Here is a 20,840-nt window from a genome sequence, read left to right as displayed (position 1 = left end):
CCCTATAAATTTAAACAAAGGGCGGCCATTCCAAGACCCAGTGCCTCAAGCTATTATCACAACAGATGCTTCCATGATTGGGTGGGGAGCATACCTCAACAATCAAAACATACAGGGTCAAAGGGACAATCAACAAAAACAACTTCACATAAATCACTTGGAACTGCTAGAGGTTTTTCTAGCATTAAAAGCGTTTCCACCACTAGTAGCCCACAAACACATTCTTGTCAAGACAGACAACATGACAACAATGTACTATCTCAACAAACAAGGGGGGGGACACTCGTCACAACTGTGTCTCTTAGCACAAAGGATTTGGCATTGGGCAATTCACAACCATATTCGCCTAATAGCACAATACATACCAGGCATTCAGAATCAGTTAGCCGTCAATCTCAGTTGAGATCACCAACAAACTCACGAATGGGAAATACATCCCCAGATCCTACAGGATCACTTCCACCGCTGGGGAACACCAAACATAGGCCTATTTGCAACAAAAGAAAATGCTAAATGCCACACCCTCAGTTCAAGGGCAATGCTCTGTGGATCAGCTGTTCAGGGATATTTGCTTACGCTTTTCCCCCTCTCCCACTCATTCCTTATCTGGTCAACAAACTAAGTAAAAAAAAACTCAAACTAATACTCATAGCACCAACCTGGGCTCGCCAACCGTGGTACACAACATTGTTGGACTTATCAGTAGTACCTCACATCATACTACCAAACAGATCAGATCTGTTAACATAACACAAACAACAAATCAGACACCCAAATCCAGCATCGCTCAATCTAGCAATCTGGCTCCTGAAGTCTTAGAATTCGGACATTTAAATCTTACACAAGAGTGTATGGAGGTCATTAAACAAGCGAGAAAACCTACAACAAGACATTGTTACGCAAACAAATGGAAAAGATTTGTTTGCTACTGCCACACTAATCAAATTCAACCACTACATGCCTCCACAAAGGACATTAACTATCTGTTACACTTACAAAAGTCTAATCTAGCATTCTCTTCCATTACAATCCATCTCACTGCAATATCTGCCTATCTGCAGATTACACATACAACATCACTTTTTAGAATCCCAGTCATTAAAGCATTTATGGAGGGACTAAAAAGAATCATACCCCCAAGGACACCACCAAAGTACCTTCATGGAAACTTAATATTGTATTAACACGACTTATGGGCCTACCATTCGAACCCATGCATTCTTGTCAAATCCAATATCTGACTTGGAAAGTAGCCTTTCTAATAGCCATCACCACTCTTAGAAGAGTGAGTGAAATACAAGCATTTACTATTCAAGAACCCGTTATACAAATACATAAACATAAAGTGGTTCTCCGTACAAATCCAAAATTCTTACCAAAGGTCATATCACCATTCCATCTAAACCAAACTGTGGAACTCCCAGTCTTCTTTCCACAACCAGGCTCAGTAGCTGAAAGGGCCTTACATACATTAGACATAAAAAGAGCACTAATGTATTACATTGACAGAACAAAACAATTTCGTAAAACAAAACAATTGTTTGCAGCTTTCCAAAAACCTCATGCAGGTAACCCTATATCCAAACAAGGCATTCCCAGATGGATAGTTAAATGTATTCAAACTTGCTACATTAAAGCAAAAAGAGAATTACCTATTACACCAAGAGCACATTCCACTAGAAAGAAAGGCGCCACAATGGCTTTTCTTGGGAATATGCCAATGACAGAAATTTGTAAGGCAGCCACCTGGTCTACGCCTCATACATTTACTAAGCTTTACTGTGTAGATGTGTTAGCAACACAACAAGCCACAGTAGGACAGGCTGTATTTAGAACATTATTTCAGACAACTTCAACTCCTACAGGCTAAACCACCACTTTTTGGGGAGATTACTGCTTGGTAGTCTATGCACACCATGTGTATCTGCAGCTACACATGCCACCAAATGGAAAATGTCACTTACCCAGTGTACATCTGTTCGTGGCATGAGATGCTGCAGATTCACATGTACCCTCCCACCTCCCCGGTAGCCTGTAGCCGTTTTTTTGTTGCATGAAAAATTTTAAATAAATAAATATCGTTTTAATAGACATTAGGTACATACATTACTACTCCATTGCATGGGCACCTCTAGTATACTCACAACTCCTACCTCACCCTCTCCGGGGACAACAATCGAAGATGGAGTCGACGCCCATGCGCAATGGAGGAGTCACTCGGTCCCGTGACTCGAAAAGACTTCTTCGAAGAAAAACAAATTGTAACACTCCGAGCCCAACACTAGATTGCAGGATAATGCACAGCATGTGTATCTGCAGCTACACATGCCACAAACAAATGTACACTGGGTAAGTGACATTTTCCATATATATATATATATATGTGTATATATATATATATATAGACACACACACACACACACACAGATATATACACATAGATAGATCGTGAGCGACTGAGAGATATATATAGAGATATATATTTTTTTCACTTAAAAAAAACAAAGGTTATAGGAATGTTATAGTTCGTCTCACATTTTAAACGTACCAAAACATAGACATTCACCAGTTAAAGTCAGGGATGTCTCAAGTACCTATAACTCGTGCCCTAAGGTAACTATAATCTGCCCCCCACACTGCCATTCACAGTTTTTTCATCAAAAGTGTTACTGCAAATATTACATTGATATTATCAAGAATGTTATCAAAGTTGTCATGAGTGCCGTAGTTTGTGGGTTAATTAGCAGTGCATGGTGCGGACCCGAGATATAGGCCCTCATTAGAACCCTGGCGGTCGGTGATAAAGTGGCATTAATACCACCAACAGGCCAGTGGTAATTACCGCCAAATCATGACCACGGCGGAAACAGCTCAGGCAGACAGCCAATTTAACACCCCGACCGCCACAGCGGAAACAACAGGCACCACGGCGGTAACAACCTACTGCCAGGCAGAAGACAATGTTCCGCCCGCTGTATTAAGACATGCCAATCTGCCACCGTTTCTGGGGCAGTACCAATGACATCTAAAGCCTGACGGAAACACTGCACAGAAGGGAAACAACTCACCTGTGGAGACTCAGGGAAGAACCACGCCGCCATGGAGTCCGAGTTGCATGTCTTCCCCATGCTCTTCTATGTGCTGCTCCACTACGAAGACCAACGACTGCGAAGACGACCATGGTGAGTACAGCCACCTAGCACACAGGGGAGGGGAGGAGGTAAAAGAGGGTGACACACACACACGCAACACCCCCACCCCTTACACACAAGCAGATACAGTAACATAACATTTTGACCCTGTATCCCTCAGGAATAATGCAAGGACAACACCAATAGATTAAAGTGAGTGTAATAAGATAAATATTGTAGGAATACGTGCATCCAAATAAAAAAGTATATACATAATTACAAATCAAGGGACACTGCCCAGTCCACATAGTCCAAAGCCCCACCTCACTCCTGCAACAACACGGAGAGAGCACTGCAGGGGTATCAGGTCGAAAATAGACAGGCACCTCAGGGGGACAGGGAATGTGGAGAGGGCACCTCAGCCGGAAGATGGTACAACGCCACTGGTCCTGGAGGGAGCAACATGCCCATTGCTCTGTCCTGGGGAGTGCAAGGCCACAGTCTCTCAAGTGGATGACTTCTCCACTGGCTCTGGAGGGGGCATCGTGCCCAGTTAGCTTCATCCTGGGGAGGATGGGGTGAGTGGATGGCTTCCCCACTGGTTCTGGAGGGGGCATCGTGCCCAGTGAGCTTCATCCTGGGGCGGATGGGGTTAGTGGATGGCTTCTCCACAGGTTCTGGAGGGGGCACCGTGCCCAGTGATGCAGATCTTGGGGAGTACAAGGTCACAATCTCTCAACTGGGTGTCATACCAACAGGATTTGCAGGGGCCAGGCCGCACAATAGTCCATGGACGCAGGACTACTCACTGCAGCTGTTCAGTGGCGGTGCTGCTGCTGGTGGTGGTGGGAGGAGGCTCCAGCCCATCCCCTGCAGCCTCGGATGGCTGCCCACTGGGCTGTTGGTGGTGGTGCTGCTCGTGGTGGCGGGGGAGGCTCCAGCCCATCCCCTGCAGCCTCGGGCGGCTGCCCACTGGGACTGCTGCTGGTGGTGTTTGGGGGAGGCTCTGTCCCATCCCCTGCAGTCTCGGACGGCTGCACCACTATGGTTGATGGTGGGGGCTCCTACTGAGTCCCAGCACCAGGCCCCTTGTCCTGTCCTTACTGGCTGCTGGTGCAGACCCCTTGCCCTTCCTGCCAGCAGCTGGGGATGTTCCCTTGCCCCTTTTGGCAGCAGCTGGTACTGGCTCCTTGCCCTTCCTTCGTGCAGCTGGGGCTGGCTCCTTGCACTTCCGGGAAGCACTTGGGGCAGGCAACCTTTCCGTCTTGCTGGCTGGTGGCTGGGATCCTTTCCCAACTGGAGTTGCTAGGGACACTACTGTGCCCGCAGACTTGGTGGCTGAGGTGTTTGCCTGGGTTTTGACCACCCTGGCCTGACATGAGGGACGAGGGGAGGAGGGGTAGGAAAGAGGTCAATGGTGGAGAGGAAAAACTTCTTAGGGACATTGGGGCAGGAAGAGGGAGAAGGTTTGGGAGTGGAGGAAGAGGGAGTGGTTGTAGAAGGTGTCAGTCTGCTGTGTTTGGGTGCAGGTGCATGGGCTGGGTGCTGTTGTGAGGTGGAAGGCTGTTGGGTGTCTGAGTGCTTGCGTTTGTGTAATTTGGAAGGAGGGGTCACAGACACAGAGGGAGAGAACACAGGAGACGTGTGCATGGATGGGGGGGTGGTGACTGCCAGTAAGGGGTGTTTACTGCTGGGTGTGCTGCTGATGGTGGTAACGGATGAGGATATAGTGCATGCAGGTGTGAGTGGAGACGCTACTGGGAGGGAGGTGGACGAGGAGGAGGAGGGGGCCACAGTGGAGGCAGTGGATGTTGGTATATCTGCATCTGGATGGTGTTTGTGTGAGTGCCTGTGGGATGAAGTGTGGTGCTTGTGTTTGCCATGTTCACTCTTGTGTGTTGTCCTGTGTACATGCTAGGCTGCCTGTGTGCTTGGGATAGGTTGGGGTTGAGGGGAATGGGATTGGGTGGAGGAAGTTGGAGGGGGAAGGGTGGAAGCAGGGACAATGGCTGAGGAGGCCAGAGCCTGGATTGATCTCTGTTGGGCTGCCAAGCCAGTGTGAATGCCCTCCAGAAATACATTGGTCTGTTGCATTTGGTCTGCCAGTCCATGGATGGCATTTACAATGGTTGACTGCCCAACAGAGATGGATCGCAGGAGGTCAAAAGCCTTTTCACTCAGGGCAGCAGGCAGACTGGGGCAGGGCCTGAGGTGCCTGGAGTGAAGGAGATGCCCACCCTCCCGGGTAAGCGGGCATGTGGAACTCGCTGAGCGGCTGCTGGGAGGGCGGTGCTGGTACGGGGGATGGCGGCTGTTCCTGTAGCAGGGGTGGGCACAGTGGTGTCCGCCACCACCAGGGAGCTTCCATCAGGGGAGGTATCTGTGTCCAAACTGTCTCCTCCAGTCTCCACCGTGGTGCTCCCCTCGCCAACTGTCCCACTGGTACCCTCACCATCTGTGGATTCGGCCTCCTGGGTCCTGCTCCCTCCATCGCCGGTGCCTCTGCTCCTCTGCCAGATAATGCTAATGCACATAAGGACAGTGTGACAAAACAAAAAGGTGGGGAGGGATAGAGACAAAGGATACACTTGGTCAGTGGCGGCACCAACACCACCGTTCGCGTACACAACACACACAGGGAACAGCTCTACGCATTAGGCAATGCACTACCAGTCACAATGCTAGTCACCAGTCCATGGATAGGGACACCTAACGCCAATTTCAGCATACCTGAAACCCCTGCCCAGTAATAGATGCCTACTAGCTTGGTTGGAGGACCTTCAAATCCGAACCCTGCCCAACATGGGACTTAACCTGCAATGTCAGACCTGGCCTAGGGGCACCCGCAAGGTCCTCCCCACCCACCCGGATACCACCCCACCAGGTGTAATTTGTAATGAAGGGCACTGTACTCACCCCCTTGTTGCTGCTGTGATGCCCCCAAGCGCCTATCTAGCTCTGGTTAGGCCACCTCCAGTATGTGGGCCATCATGGGGGGGTCAGGGTTCGACGGGCACCCCTTCCTCGTTGCGAGGCCATCCCCAGCTGGGCCTCCGCCTTCTTCCGTGCCCAGCGTCTCAGGTCCTCCCACCGTTTGCGACAGTGGGTGCTCCCCCTGCCGTAGACCCCCATTGTCCGCACGTCCTTGGCGGTGGCATGCCATATACCTTTCTTTTGATGGGCACTGATCAGCAGGGAAATACACACAGGGAAAGGTATTAGTCCGACAGGCCTGCCTGTTAAACTTATGGCCCACCATGCCCCTTCCCATCCCCATTAGCACAGACATGGCCCAGCATACATGCTGCACGCTGCCCATGGCCCAACCATCAACCCCCCCCACATGAGGCCTTCACACACAGCACTCCATGCACTCCATGCATTCATGCCCCATGCATCGTGCTCACAGTGTACTCGCCTGTTGGTCTGGAGACCCATACAGCAATCGATACTGGGGTAGGACCCCATCCACCAGTTTCACCAACTCCGCCGAGGTGAAGGCAGGGGCCCTTTCCCCAGTCACACGAGCCATGGTTGGTTCCAGACACAGGCCACAGCAGCACATGCAGTGTAGGTCCTCTCCTCTTGAAGGTCAGGTAGTAAGTGAGGGAACAGATAGAAAATGGTGGTCACTGCCGGCGTACATCACTATTGGCCACTGTACTCCATAGGACCCAATGACAGCCAATGTGGAGTTGCACGGCGGTTCTCAACCGCCTCCCGCAATGACGCACAACAACAGGCGGACGCCATTTCAGTGGGGGGGGGGTGCAGTCCGTGGATCCTAACTGTGTCACATTACACATTACACAAAGTCACATTTTGGACCTATCACACATAAATAATGTAACAATCACAATATGCATAGAACTGTAGTGGTTGCAATGTACAGATGATGACCAGCTGCTCACTCTTTTGCCACATAGATTGCAACCGCTGCGGATGAATAGGAGAAGGAGACATACCCCCGTGTAGAGACCCCTGGTGGACTTGACAGCAATGGAGGACAGACACATTATTCTCACCTATAGACTTGACAGGGCCACAATCACAGAGATGTGTGCCCAATTGGGCCTGACCTAATATCTGCTATCTGTCACCCCACCGGGATCCCCCCTCTTGTGCAAGTGCTATCTGTGCTCTATTTCCTGGCAACTGGTTCTTTCCAAGTGACAGTGGGCTTGGCAGCAGGAATGTCACAGCCAATGTTCTCAATACTGCTGACCAGAGTATTGGCTGCCCTGATTAAACACATGTGCAGCTACATCGTTTTCCGCCAGGTGGAGGATTTGGCCACTGTGAACGCTGACTTCTATGCAGTGGGACATATCCCCAACATCATTGGAGCAATTGATGGAACACATATTGCAATTGTTTCTCCCCCCCCCCCCGAGCCCCTGGACCCCCCGCACCATTCCCCCCCCCCTCCAGCAGAATGAACAGGTCTTCAGAAATCGAAAGAGTTTTCACTCCATGAACGTCCAGATGGTGTAGTACATCTCCCACGTCAGTGATAAGTATCCTGGGTCTGTGCTTGATGCCTTTATCCTGAGGAATAGCAGCATCCCAAATGTGATGGCCCAACTCCAGAGGCACAGGGTGTGGCTAATAGGTGAGCCCTGGTTGCCACCCAGTGGATGTTGGTGTATGGGTAAGTTGTGGGCCCTAAGGGTGAGTGTGTGGCTAACAGTTGTCCCTCGATATTTGCAGGTGACTCTGGTTACCTCAACCTCTCATGGCTAGTGACCCCTGTGAGGAATCCCAGGACAAGGGCAGAGGAATGTTAGAGTGAGGCACGCGGGCGAACAAGAAGGATAATAGAAAGGACATTCGGCCTCCTGAAGGCCAGGTTTTGTTGCTTCCTTCTAACTGGTGGATCCCTGTGCTACTCACCCAAGAAAGTCTGCCAGATCATCGTGGCATGCTGTTTGTTGCACAACCTTGCCTTGCGCCACCATGTGCCTTTTCTGCAGGAGGAGGCTGGAGATGGGCGAGTGGCAGCAGTGGACCCTGTGGACAGTGAAGATGAGGAGGCAGAGGATGAGGATGAGGACAACAGAAGTGCAGTCATTCGTCAATACTTCCAATGACACAGGTAAGACAGTGTTATTTCACATTTCATTTACAGTTTGATGTGTGACATTGTCACTGGCAGGCTGTGAGTTCCTACTTCAATGCCCACTCACTCTACCCTTTAGCATCTCTGTTTGCAGATGTTGGTGCCCCACTATTGCTCCTGGTGTGTTCAGTGCAGCCAATTACAGGTCTTTACTATGCAAACATTACTGTACAGTTGAATTGCAATGTTTGAACCTTGTTAAACGAATACATTTTGAAATCATTTGACATACACTATAGTTGTATTTTTTCTAAGTGAGTTTATTGCAGTGCTCTGAAGAAGAGGGGGTGGTCAATGGGCTGGGTTGATGATGGAGGTAAGTCCAGGGTAGAGTCCAGTCTATTTGTATCACAGGTGTAGTGTCCAAGGGGGCATAGGAAGGGGAGCAATGGCAGTTCAAGCTGGACAGGATGACAGAGTGGGACACAAGGGTGACAATCAGGAGAGTCTTATTTCCTGGCGGGAGTCTTGGCAATAGTCTCTGGCTTCTGCTTGGATTGCAAGGAACGTTTGCAGGGTGGTTCACCTTCTGCAGGGGGAGGGGTGCTGGAGGCCTGTTGGTCCTGTGGCGGGGCTTCCTATCCACTAGCGGCAGCGCAGATGTAGGGCTGTTCAGTAGTCAGGCTAGTGTCAGGGGCCCGGTGGTGTGTCACTGCCTCCCTCATACTGTTGGTTATGTCTGCCAGCACCCCTGCTATGGAGACCAGGGTGGTGTTAACGGACTTCAAGTCCTCCCTGATCCCCAGGTACTGTCCCTCCTGCAGCCGCATGTTCTCCTGCATCTTGTCCAGAATCTGACCCAGCGTATCCTGGGAATGTTGGTATGCTCCCAGGAACGCGTTGAGTGCCTCCTGAAGGGTTGGTTCATAGGTGGGTTGCCCTATATGATTGTTATTGCCCTGGCAGCTTTGCCTTGTGTGAGTTGTTTTTTGGTGGACTAGCTGATTCTCTCTAGTGTGCATGCTTTTGTGATAGCTGTCCATGCAGGGCTGTGTGTAGAGTGATGTGAGTGAGGGTGGGGGTATGTGTCGGCATGCAGGTAGGGGTGTAGTAGTAGTATAGAGTTGTCTTACCAGAGTCCAGTCCTCCTGCTACTCCTACCAGGCCATCAGGATGCATGACTGCCAAGACTTGCTCCTTCCATGTTGTTAGTTGTGGGAGAGGAGGAGGGGGTCCACCGCCAGTCCTCTGAACAGCGAGTTGGTGTCTTGCTGCAATGATATGTACCTTCCCCCGTAGGTCGTTTCACCTCTTCCTGATATCATCCCTTGTCCTGGGGTGCTGTCCCACAGCGTTGACCCTGTCCACGATTCTCCGCCGTAGCTCCATCTTCCTAGCCATGGATATCTGTTGTGTCTGTGATCCAAATAGCTGTGGCATTACCCGGATGATTTCCTCCACAATGACCCTTAGCTCCTCCTCAGAGAATCTGGGGTGTCATTGTGTTGCCATGAGTGTAGTGTGAGGGTGTGTAGGTGATGTGTTGGGGTGTGTGTTGTAAGGTGCATAGGTGGTGTATAGTTGATGGTGGTGTGTGGGTCGGGTCTTGTCAGTATTCGTGATGTCAGTTTGTTTGCAATAGTTTGTAGTCGTAAAAGGTTGTGGGTAATGTGGGTGTGTGTTTTATAGTGGTGTGGGTGTGGTGTGTGTATGGGCGTCGGGTGTGTGTAGTTTGAATTGTCCAATGTGGTGCTGTTTTGTTTGTGTGTATGTATTTTGAGAGCAGCGATATGTACCGCCAGTGGTTTACCGCCATTGAATGTCCGCCGTGGTGATTCGTGGATCATAATGTGATGGGCGTTGTTCAGTTGGCGTAACGGTGTGGATTTTACTGCCGCCACTTTATCACTGAGCTTTGGTGTGGTGGATTTGTGTGTGTATCTAAATAGTGACGGATTGGTGTGTGTGTGTGTGTGATAATATGATTAGCGGATATCCGCGACGGTATGTTGGCGGCAATCTGCACGGCGGTAAGTGGAATTTACCGTCAATGTTATAATGCGGGCCATAGTTACCTGCAATTTGCCCCATAGAGGTGGTTGTCTGCAGGAGGGACCACTAGGCCCCAACATATATCATGAAAATTGCCCCAGGGAACCGGGCTGCGGGGATCAGACAGCCCTTCCCCCTACACTCCTATAAAGAATGCCCCCATGACTTGGCCGACCTGGTTGGGGGCTTAAAAAACCCACTTATTTATTTATTTTTTTAACTTTCGCTGAATCCACGGATCTGGTACGAATCGTGAAAACATTTGTTTTTAAAAATGCTTTTTAGCCCGGGGAAGACACCATCAGAACTGCTGAGTCCCAGGGTGGCTGCCAACACTTCCTGGTTGAGGTGTTGACAGTAAATCAGATCTCAGCACGAGATCGGGAGGAGTCGCAAATTCTTCACATCCCTAGATATACAAACTACTGAACAGATTTACACCAAAACATAAATAGGTTTTCTTCTGGACCAGGACTTACATAACATTATAATTGGGTGAAGTTCTCACAGACCATGTTAACGTTTTGAACTAATAAAAAAACACAGAAATTCAGTATAGTTAGCATCACCAACTATAATGTGCGCCTCCGGCCAGGCACTACTTATGACTTCACATATGACATGTTCTAGACATCATTTATAATTTCACTGATGACACCTCAAATGACTCAAGTGTGTTTTTTAATTTGATTTTCTTTACTAATGTACTTATTTATGATTGACTCAGGTCCTGGAAATTAAATGTTACCTGTGGATTGCAGCACATAGGGATCCATTCATAGGGTTGGCTTGTAAAACATGGCTTCAGGCGTACCATGTGTAGCCTGACTGTGGAAGTCTAAAAACCTGCTGTCAAACCTGTCAAAATAATCATTTTTGGAGGTGGGAAACCGTGCTTGTAACCATTACCAAGTAACCCATAAGTGCACCTTGTTGTCCACAAGATAAGATGCCTGATAGTTGAACATGTGTGAAATTAAAGTTGGCATGTTCCTCTAGTGGCTAGACCTTAAAAGCTATTTCCACTGGCTGGGCTGTAGCTGGATCCTAAAAAATTTCACTTTTTATAAACTTTAATCTATTACTTCCGCCAGTCTTTCCATGGTGTTGCATGACATTTTAATATATTTGCCCCTATGTGTTTCATGAGTTATAATTTCAACACTACTAAACACTGTTAGATTTACTACACAAAATTACCCTTTCCACCCCATATTCTACATTGCTGTCAAATTTCATCTACGTTAGTTCAGACATTTTAACTGAATTCTACAACCCGCCATTCCACTTCCCTGCAGTGTAAGACTTGACACTCCAATATATGACATCAGTCCACTCTGGCATGCCACTCCACTCTAAGACATGCTACTCCACTCTAACGCATGCCATTCCAATCTATAACCCAATACGCCACTCCACTGTATGACATGCCACTCCTTTCTACCACATGCCACACCACTGTACAACATTACAATCCACTGTACTCCATTCCACTTTGTGACATCCCAGTTCACTCTATGGCTCTCTTCTCTACGACCCTCTACTCTAAAGCACTGTACCGCATGCCACTGTGACATGCCAGTCCACTCTATTGTACCGCTTGCCACTACGCTGTACACCATTTCACTTTACGCAGCTCTTCACCACTCCACTCTGCTATAAACTGCTCACAGCCGATTCTTTGCATTTATCTCAACCCACTCCCTTGTTTCAGCCTTTATCCCTTCCGTGTCGTTTTTGGTTTCCCATATGTCCTTTTATCAACTGCCTCATTCCTCTCACTCATCATCTCTCCTCTTAGCCTTTTTGGCTTTCATGCGTCTTTTACGGTATCATCTATTAATTTATTCTGTCAGCACATTTTTTCTTTCTTTCCCTAATGCCAATTCTAATTTTGTTTCTTATTTAATCTGTATTTCTTTATCTTTCATTTTATCTTTCGCTTTTTTGTTTTTCTTTGTCATTCAATTTTTCTTTCCGTTTTTTTCTCTTTTTCAAAGGATACTTTTTTCTTCTACTTCCTTTCTTGCTTAATTTTTCTCTTTTTTAAAAATTTCCATTTCCCTTTCTTCCCAGTTTCTCTCTCCTTTCTTCCTTCTCTTTATTCTTTTTTATATTGTAATATTTTTTCTCCAATGTTCTTTCTTCTCACCTTTCGTTCTTCTTTCTTTCCTTCTTTCACTTTTTTCTTCTCTTTAATTTTCTTCTTACATTTATGGCTTTCTCCTCTTTGTGCACCACACTCCGTCATTCTTTCTCCCTTTTGCTCCATATGTTTTCTCTTGCGTTTTCATCCCTTTTCCTTTCCTTTACTTCTTTCTCTAATTTTCTTTGTTTTGTTTTCTCCTTTTCCTCATTTCTCTTTTTCCCTATTTACTTTTTGTGTTTTCTTTTATTCGCAGGCAGTCAACTTGTTTTCCTCTATCACTCTCCTTTTTCATCATTTTCATAATTTATGATTGACACTCTGCTTCGCTGTATTCGGGTCGTTTATCTAGCTTTTACCGCCAATCCCACAGCTCTCTTGTTGCTTCACCTTAATGTTATTAATGAGTATGTGTCTGCCGACCTGCTGGCAGAGGACAGCCAATAAAATAGTTTGTGACCCAGCTTACCAACCCATTGGACCTAGGGTCAAGCTTTGTTACATCTGCTGATGTCAGAAGTGGGTTGGTGGGGGTTTGGAGGTTACAAAACACAGCTGCACAGCTTAAGCCAAGCTCAGCACTCTGCCAACCCCTCTCATTTACATTCATAAGGTTGAGCATAGCAGCACACAAGTGCTGCTTTTCTGACGTCTTGGTATGTATGTGGGTTTTTAAACCACGCCCACCATCACTATCACTCGTTCATGGGCTTGCCTTTTAAAAATCCTTTGTTATCATTGGTAACTGCTTTACGTTTGTCCCTCCTTGGGGCTGTTTTGTTACCCCCTTGGGAACTGACCCTGTTACATGGATAATTGCACGTTTGCCGGTGTGTTTGACTGCAAGCAAACTTCTTTTTCCTTCTGTGTCTCTCCTTCACGAACACGCTCATGGCGGCCATGGCGCTTTAAATCGGCTTGCTTATGTCAACTGTTTTACTTTTCATTTTTCCTTTTGTGTGGTTTTTAGAGTTGCCAGACTGTGAACATTGTGCTTTTTGTATGTTTCATTAAGTTATTCACATTGGACTGGCCAGGTAAAACGGTAAACAGTGCATATGTTTCATGTGCTTAGTGTAGTCAAGCTCATTGTTAATAGTTCTCTGTCTGTCTCATGGTTAGTGATGCAAGACAGCACGAGGGGAAACGCTGCGTGTTTGTACAGTGTGTTTAGTGTGGGATGCCACATCACAGGCAGAGACACTGCACTATTGTATGGTGCTTAGTGTAAGAAGACAGAGACTGTAAACACTGGGAAGACACGGAGGGGGAAAAGCACTGACCACAAGTTCTTCACTCCTTATATTGTGTGCTTATTACAGGCAGACACGCAGAAACGGAGGAAGCACTGCACTGTTTGTATCATGTCCTTAACGTGGACAGGCACAATGAAAAGCAGCATAGGCTGCACAGCTTGCACCGCATTGCTTAGTGTGGACAGGCACACAAGGAGGAAACACTGCACTTTGCGCACTATGTTATTATTGGCAGGAGAAATGGACCGAAGGAGGCAGTGCACAGGTAACACCATGGGCTTAGTCAGACAGGCACACAGGGAGGAGACACTGCACTGTGTGCACAGAGCTGTAATCTGCAGATATAATGGACCGAAGGAGGCAGTGCAGGGGTTGCACCATGGCCTTAATCAGATAGGCACACTAGGAGCAATGTGCTAACTCAGTGCTTTTGGTTGGCATCTATAAGAGACTGATTTTTTTACCTTGTGCATAGTGTAGGCAGACAGGAGCGATTGCACTGTTTGGAACATGTGGGCAGACACTCATGCACTGCATGTTACAGGCACTGTACTTACATTTTGGAGAAGTGCTGAATGTTATGTATCAAGCAGAGACTTGTGACATGCTCTTAGATCCTGGGTAGATGGTGTACCTGCATTAGAGACCATAGACTGAACCAACTCTGTTTTCTTAGCCTCCCCACCACTCTCACTCGCCTCCCTCGGCTCTATCATTCTCTCTCATACTGAATTTCCACTACCAATAGTTCTCGATCTTTTTTCTCATACCTTTCCCTTCTGCATCACCCCTCCAGCCTTTGTCCAGCCCTTTCCCTGCATAAACAGTTACTTTTCTTTCTCTGCTGCACCTCACCTGTTTCCCCACTGTCTCTTTTCTTGCTCCTTTCCTCTCTCCCTAAAATTAACCTTCTCTTTCTGTGTCTCTATTCACTTCTTTCTGCTCCTTTCTCTGTCTGTCCATTTCTGTCCCCTGCATCCTTTTTGCTGAAGTCTTTCACCATTTTTAGGTTGGGAACTTGAGGGCTTTGACCTGTTGTAAGTATTGTGGGCTTTTAACCACTCCATCACTTTCACTCGTTTGTGGGCTTGCCTTTCAAAAATCCTTTGTTATCATTGGTAAATGCTTTGTGTTTGTCCCTCCTTGGGTAGATTTTGTTACTGCCTTGCAGACTGACCCGGGCACATGGATAACTGCACAACTGCCGATATGTTTGACTGTGTGCAAACTTCTTTTTCCTTTTGTGTCTCTCCTACGCACTTATGGCGGCCATGGCGCTTTGAATCGGTTCGCTTTGGCAACTAATGTTTTACTTTTCATTTTCAATTTATTTGGCAAGAAAAGTCCAGTTAGGAATTCACAATGCCAATAGTTCCAACTGGAGCAATTGTGAGACCCATTGAATTACAAATGCTTGTTTTTATATGCTGGAGGAAAACTGTATTCACAATTTTTCAATGACACTGGAAAACGTGCCATGCCCACCCTCGCCCACATATTGTATACTCTTCTGCACGTTCATAACGCCCTCAATCGAAACATTTATATACAAAAAATGCTGTCTATGCTCATCCATATCACAGTCTTGCTTCCATTCTGCACACTCAGCCACAATCTACTCACATTCAGCCAAGCTCGTGCCTAGTCAGCCAGACGGCTCAGCTGTGCAAGGTAATCTCAGAGCACTTCATAGCAACCTTTCATACCTGTTTGCTGCCTCATCAAGTCACCTGCTAGCTCATAGATCATTGTTCCCCCCCCCCAGCGGCCTTGTGGTGAGGCACCTCAGCTGTCTCACCAAAGGGGTGCATGGATGGTTACTGAAAATAGAACAAGCTGGTTGTTGAAAAAAAGAACAAGCATTGGCAGTGCCAATAGGTCTGCCTTATGAAAGCACTGACAGCCAAACCAAATATCCATGTAGGTTAATGACTGCCTTCCTCCCATCTGTGCTGCTGGCAGAAACAAATATCTAGTTATCGAAGACACTTTAATAGCATTCCAGTGTCATGTGTGTGCCCCTGAAAATTCAACCTCAGTCAGCTGGATAAATAAAATGATCACAGCTGTGTGGAAGCCAAGCAGGTTTTTGTGAAATCACACAACATCCTCCCAATCAAAACATATACTCCTGGCTCCCAACATTTGGGCAGAGCCAAAGCCCCTGTCTAGTGGTGCTCACATAAGTATCTGGTGACAGTTGCACTGTCAAGCCAGACCATAATAAGGCTGCGGAGAAATTAACGGTGCAAGTCAGTGCAGTAAGGGCATCCTTTGGCTTATTTACCCCATAAGTGGAAGGTTTTCATAAGAGTAGGTGCACAGTGGGGAGACATGCCCAAATAATATATGTTCAACTTGCTTTTTATATAATCTTAGGTTTCCAAATAGTTTGACAGGTCACCTTTCCGTAGTGTAAAACCCAGCTCAGGCTGCAGCAGCCAAATTTTTTTACACAGTAGGTACTCATCACCACTATTCTTGCTATACCTTAGAGTAGTGGCACTAGCAATCCTGTTTAACTCAAGATAACTATTCTTATTTCTTCAGTTTTTTTTCTATGAATTCTGGAACCTTTAGTCCTGTTTTATAATAAACACACAGAACTGGGAACTTTGGGGGGCTGGCACGTTATACAGACAAAGCACATTCTGGATGAATTGAGTTAGCTATGTTTCTGGCTAAGTTAGTGGAGGTTACTGATGATAATTTGTCTTGGCTACAATGCACTCCATACCACATTGCTTGCCATCTTGGTTAATTAATTCACTGAATTTCATGGCATCAGTGGTAGGCACATTTAAAACATAGCTTCTCTGTGCATATTATCCAAGGGACAATCTTTGTGCCTCATTCTTTCTGCCTGCAATGCAAATATTAATTTGTTGTTCATGTAGCCATACCAAAAAAGTGTCAATACGCTTAATATATTACATGCAACATATTGATTGAGTCAGGATAATGCTTTTTATTCATATGCAAACGGAATGAGTGTTTTGTAGATAGAAACAATGGAGGTCAGGTTATTAGCTAATTAGAAGTGGAAGCATTACAGATCAATTTTGAATTATGTTCAGTATTGAGCACTGTGTGAATTTCTCAGTTTCTTTTAGTTGAACGCAGTGCTGAATATTGTAAGCATTAAATGCAAGGAACAGTAAAACATTCAGTTTCTGTTGTATCTGCCACTGATCATATATATAGCATTAACACTGACATTCCCATGTTCCTTTTCAGGTCGACATGCTTAGACAGCACCTTAGTCATCAGCATCCAGAACTAGAAATCAAGTCAGTTGATGGATTCCAAGGAAGAGAAAAGGAAGCTGTTTTGTTGTCTTTTGTGCGTTCTAACAAAAAAGGTATGTGTTAGAGGGATTTCTGAGGAGTTGTATCTTCTTACACATTCTTCACCTTGTGAGCTATCCTTCCTTGCTTCATACTAGTCTGGTTAGCATTTCATTGGCAATATATCTCCGTTGTTGCAAGGTGGTGCCATGCATTTTCAGCTGCAACTCCAACCCCAGGGTATATGAGGGGCTGGCCATAGTACTATCCTCAGTTCCTGTTTTTCACACCTCATCAAAGCAGGTTTGGATCTCTCTTGCAGAGTCCTATCTATAAAATGCCCCATTGCAGATGCTGCAAGAAGAGGTCCCTGACAGATACACATAACATCTGCGTGTGCTGTCTAGGATCAGTGCAGAGCACTGTGCCTGTAATCCTATGCACCCAAAGGCCACCAAAGAACAGTAGACTAAGTCGTTTTTGGCCAAGGCCTGCAGGGAGACAACAAAGCGTCCTCCCTCACGTCCAAGTAAGTCACCTGTTAGGGAATGATTTCCTACTAGATCTTGCAATAATAGGGGAAAAAAAGTGCCAGAAGAAGGTGACGTTTTCCTCTTTCTAAAGGTAACAGTCTCCCATGACTGCACAGAATTCAGAAACCATATTCTTTCTCAAAGAAGATTCGGACACCGAAAAATGAGACCTGGGGTTCTGGCTGCATTGGCTGATTCCACACAAGTTGAGGCCTTATGGCTGGCTATCTTAAATCTTTTTTGACAAGCTCTATTACTCTCCAGTCTTCCCACCAAGCATGAACCATTTACTGTCAGCTTGATAACTTCGGCCTTGCCAACAATAATGAATCCTGATGCTGCACCTGCCTGGGCTTGTGCACCCGGCACCCAAAGACAAGTCAAAGTCTGCTAAGTTGCTGCCCCTACTCAGTTGGCACCTGTTTTGGCAGCAACTGTGATGCCACCCTCAAAGTTGTTCATGTTGGAGGAAATTATTTGTGTAGCAAAAGAGCAAAAGAGAAAGTTAAGGTGAACTTCAACAATACTCCTTGATAGTGCACCTTCCTAGAGGAGAGATTTGCCAGAATGGAAGAGGATTTTGGCACCGGCTCCAAGGCCCTAACAATTACTGGTAAGAATTATGGCTGTACAGGGGATGCTAATTTGGAGACTGGTAACCTCCGTCTTTATTATAATACAGACAGTGGTTTGTATCTGAATTTTAAAAATGCTAGTGTCATGGACACTTAACCAACATGGGTCATCTCGTACACCTCTGGCTCTACTTCAGATGAAATTTCACCATTTATAACCGTGGTTAAAAAAAAAAAAATCAACCTCAGTCTTGGAAATGGAAATTGCTCTCTTTGTTAAGTTTTACATTTTAATTCTGATCTTGAAACCCACCTCCTGAGTGACAAAGCCCCTGCTTACATTTAACAAGGTCTTCTGGACCCTTTTTGGGCTGAGCAGTCCACATACAGACATTCAGATGCCATAGACTTGCTCCTTGTGACCCACATTTTTTGTCTTCTCACCCATCACTGAAAAATCTGATAGCCTAAGCTTCTCTCAAATGTGAATGCCTTTTCTACAGCACCTCCCAATAGAGTCAAAGAAGTTTGATTCTATGATCTGAAGACTACTCACTTCAAATAGTGCCCCATTCCACACAACTAATGCAGCCTGTCTTCTGGGCAATACGTACAGTATCAGCTTGTCAGACCAAATGAAAAAGACATATGGATCAGGTAAATGGTGGTTTGAATGCTTACAAACAGATCTTGAAGCTCTGCCTGGACTCTCCAGACTCCATTCCTTGATCGATGGGCATTGCTTTCATGGTGCATCAACACTCTTGGATGCTTTCCTTAGTTACTCTGATGGTACTCAAGCCACAACTATGGAAAAACCCTTTAATGGCAAGCAGGTAATCAGAGAAAAGGCCACCTCCTTCCTTTAATGTTTCAAAAACAGAAAAACTATGGCTCTCCTGCTGAACCAGACTCCACAGTGTGACATTTATAATCAGTGTAAGAAGTTTTTTGGGCCAATCCATGGCAGTCCTTCACTGACAGAGGCAACTTTCTCTACTGGTCTAGACAATACAGCAGTTCTCTCTCAACTCAGGGCTGAACATTATTAAAAACATATAATAATCGGATAAATAGTCATCTGACCATGGCATCATTAAAAACTAACCTATGATGTTTAACAAGTATTAGTAATTGTGCAATGGGGGCGGCAAAAAAAATAATACATATTCACCAAAAAAGCTAGTGCCTCAGACCTTGACCAAATCTGATAAAAAAAACTGGTTTAAAAAAAATGAGTGAGTAAATAATGAGGACAATCAATAAGATCAAGACAAATAGAACATTTCATTTTGAAAAACATTTACGTATTTCTTTATTATCCCTTATTCAATTGTACTATTTGAGGGTGAGAAAAGATTGGTTAATGCTCTAGCTGCATTTTAAGTAGATTTTAAGAGCTTAGCACATTTTGGGATTTAGGAGATCTGTCAGGTAGAGGAAAACCTCTGCCTTACCAAGAGTGTTAATTTTGAGTATTAATTATAGGGGGTTTCTTAAAAAAGATATTCAATATCCAATGCTTAGAAGGCAATAAAGCAATCATCTCTCTGAGTGAGTTTATTAGGAAATGGAACCCATATAGATATTGTACCAAAAGTACTATAAACGGTTTAAATTTCATTAACTTTTTTAATAAGACTCGTGGGCCATTTCCTTTCACTTAGGAAAATCTCTTCCCAACATAATTTTAACAAGATCCATTATCCATCATTTTACACATGATCTGTTGCCTCATACTCCGGTTGACCCTTAAGCCATCATCTTCTGTTGGGGACTCCCATTTTTCTTCGATTTGGGAGCCAGCTAATCTGAAAGGACAATGCCCTACCCTTCATTCCAGACCTCCATCCTTTCACCAGGATGTGCTCTTTGGCACACGTTGATATCTTGGAGTCTGACATTCTGCCTTGCTGAGCAAAGGGGCCATAGAAGATGCGCCTCTGGACAAAAAGAGCACAGATTTCTACTCCCTTTACATCTTAGACCCCATGAAGGACAGAGGTTTAGAACCCACCCTGGACCTCTACCCTCTGAACTTGATCATTTCTATAGGCAAGTTCATGATTTTGTCCCTGAGCCAATTTCTGTTGGCTCTGAATGGGGGGCATTGGTTGGTGTCCTTGCATCTCCAGTATGCCTACTCCCATCTTTCATTTCTCCCCACCCACTGAGGGTCACCATAGGGTCCCAGCACTATCTTCTTGCAGCACGTCTTTTTGAAAGTGCTAGTGATTATGGTAGTCTAATAGACACAACCACTGTGGGTCATCGGTCATATGTGTATTTCCATTTCTGGATGATTGGCTAATGAAAATAGAGTCCTCAATGAAGGTCAAGGAATACTTCCAGTGGACGATCATCAGCACCCTAAAGTCTCGCCTCTCTCTAACACAGATGCTAATCTTCATAGGGGTGGTGGTGGACGCACCCTGTATGACGACCTTTCTTCATCCTCAGAATCATAGCTATTCAGGGAGATTATTCAGAGGTAACTGACTCAACTCTGATTCCGGTACTGAAGGTCTTGTTTCTGCTTGGCCTTTGCATTCTGTTGGTGCCACACATCACATTACGGGTGAGGGCCCTTCAATGGTGCCTGAGTTCACAGTTGCACTATAATGAGTGGAGCCTCTTGGCCCATGTGCACCTCTGTCACCGTGGTCATTCAGATCTGCACTGGGTGGATTGGTCTTCCAAACATTTGGTGGGTCATCCTTTTTGTCTTTCACAGCCTTCCACTACTGTGTTTAGAGACACATCCTTACTGGCATGGGGTGCCCATATGACTAATATTGAAA

The 20,840-nt window shown here is 45.9% G+C and overlaps 1 protein-coding gene across 1 annotated transcript in view; it reads left to right on the top strand.

The window, feature by feature from the left end:
* IGHMBP2 (immunoglobulin mu DNA binding protein 2) overlaps positions 1–20,840 on the top strand; it is a 219,196-nt gene that overhangs the window by 128,291 nt on the left and 70,065 nt on the right. Inside the window, exon 12 of the mRNA XM_069223024.1 lies at positions 16,882–17,005. Coding sequence (XP_069079125.1) covers positions 16,882–17,005 — 124 coding nt within the window. The remainder of the gene's footprint in view (positions 1–16,881; positions 17,006–20,840) is intronic.

This window comes from Pleurodeles waltl, chromosome 3_1 (genome assembly GCF_031143425.1).
Source record: "Pleurodeles waltl isolate 20211129_DDA chromosome 3_1, aPleWal1.hap1.20221129, whole genome shotgun sequence".
In the NCBI taxonomy this organism is placed as follows: Eukaryota; Metazoa; Chordata; class Amphibia; order Caudata; family Salamandridae; genus Pleurodeles; species Pleurodeles waltl.
Note: the sequence above shows the minus strand (reverse complement) of the source record. Positions and strands in the feature narration are given on the sequence as shown.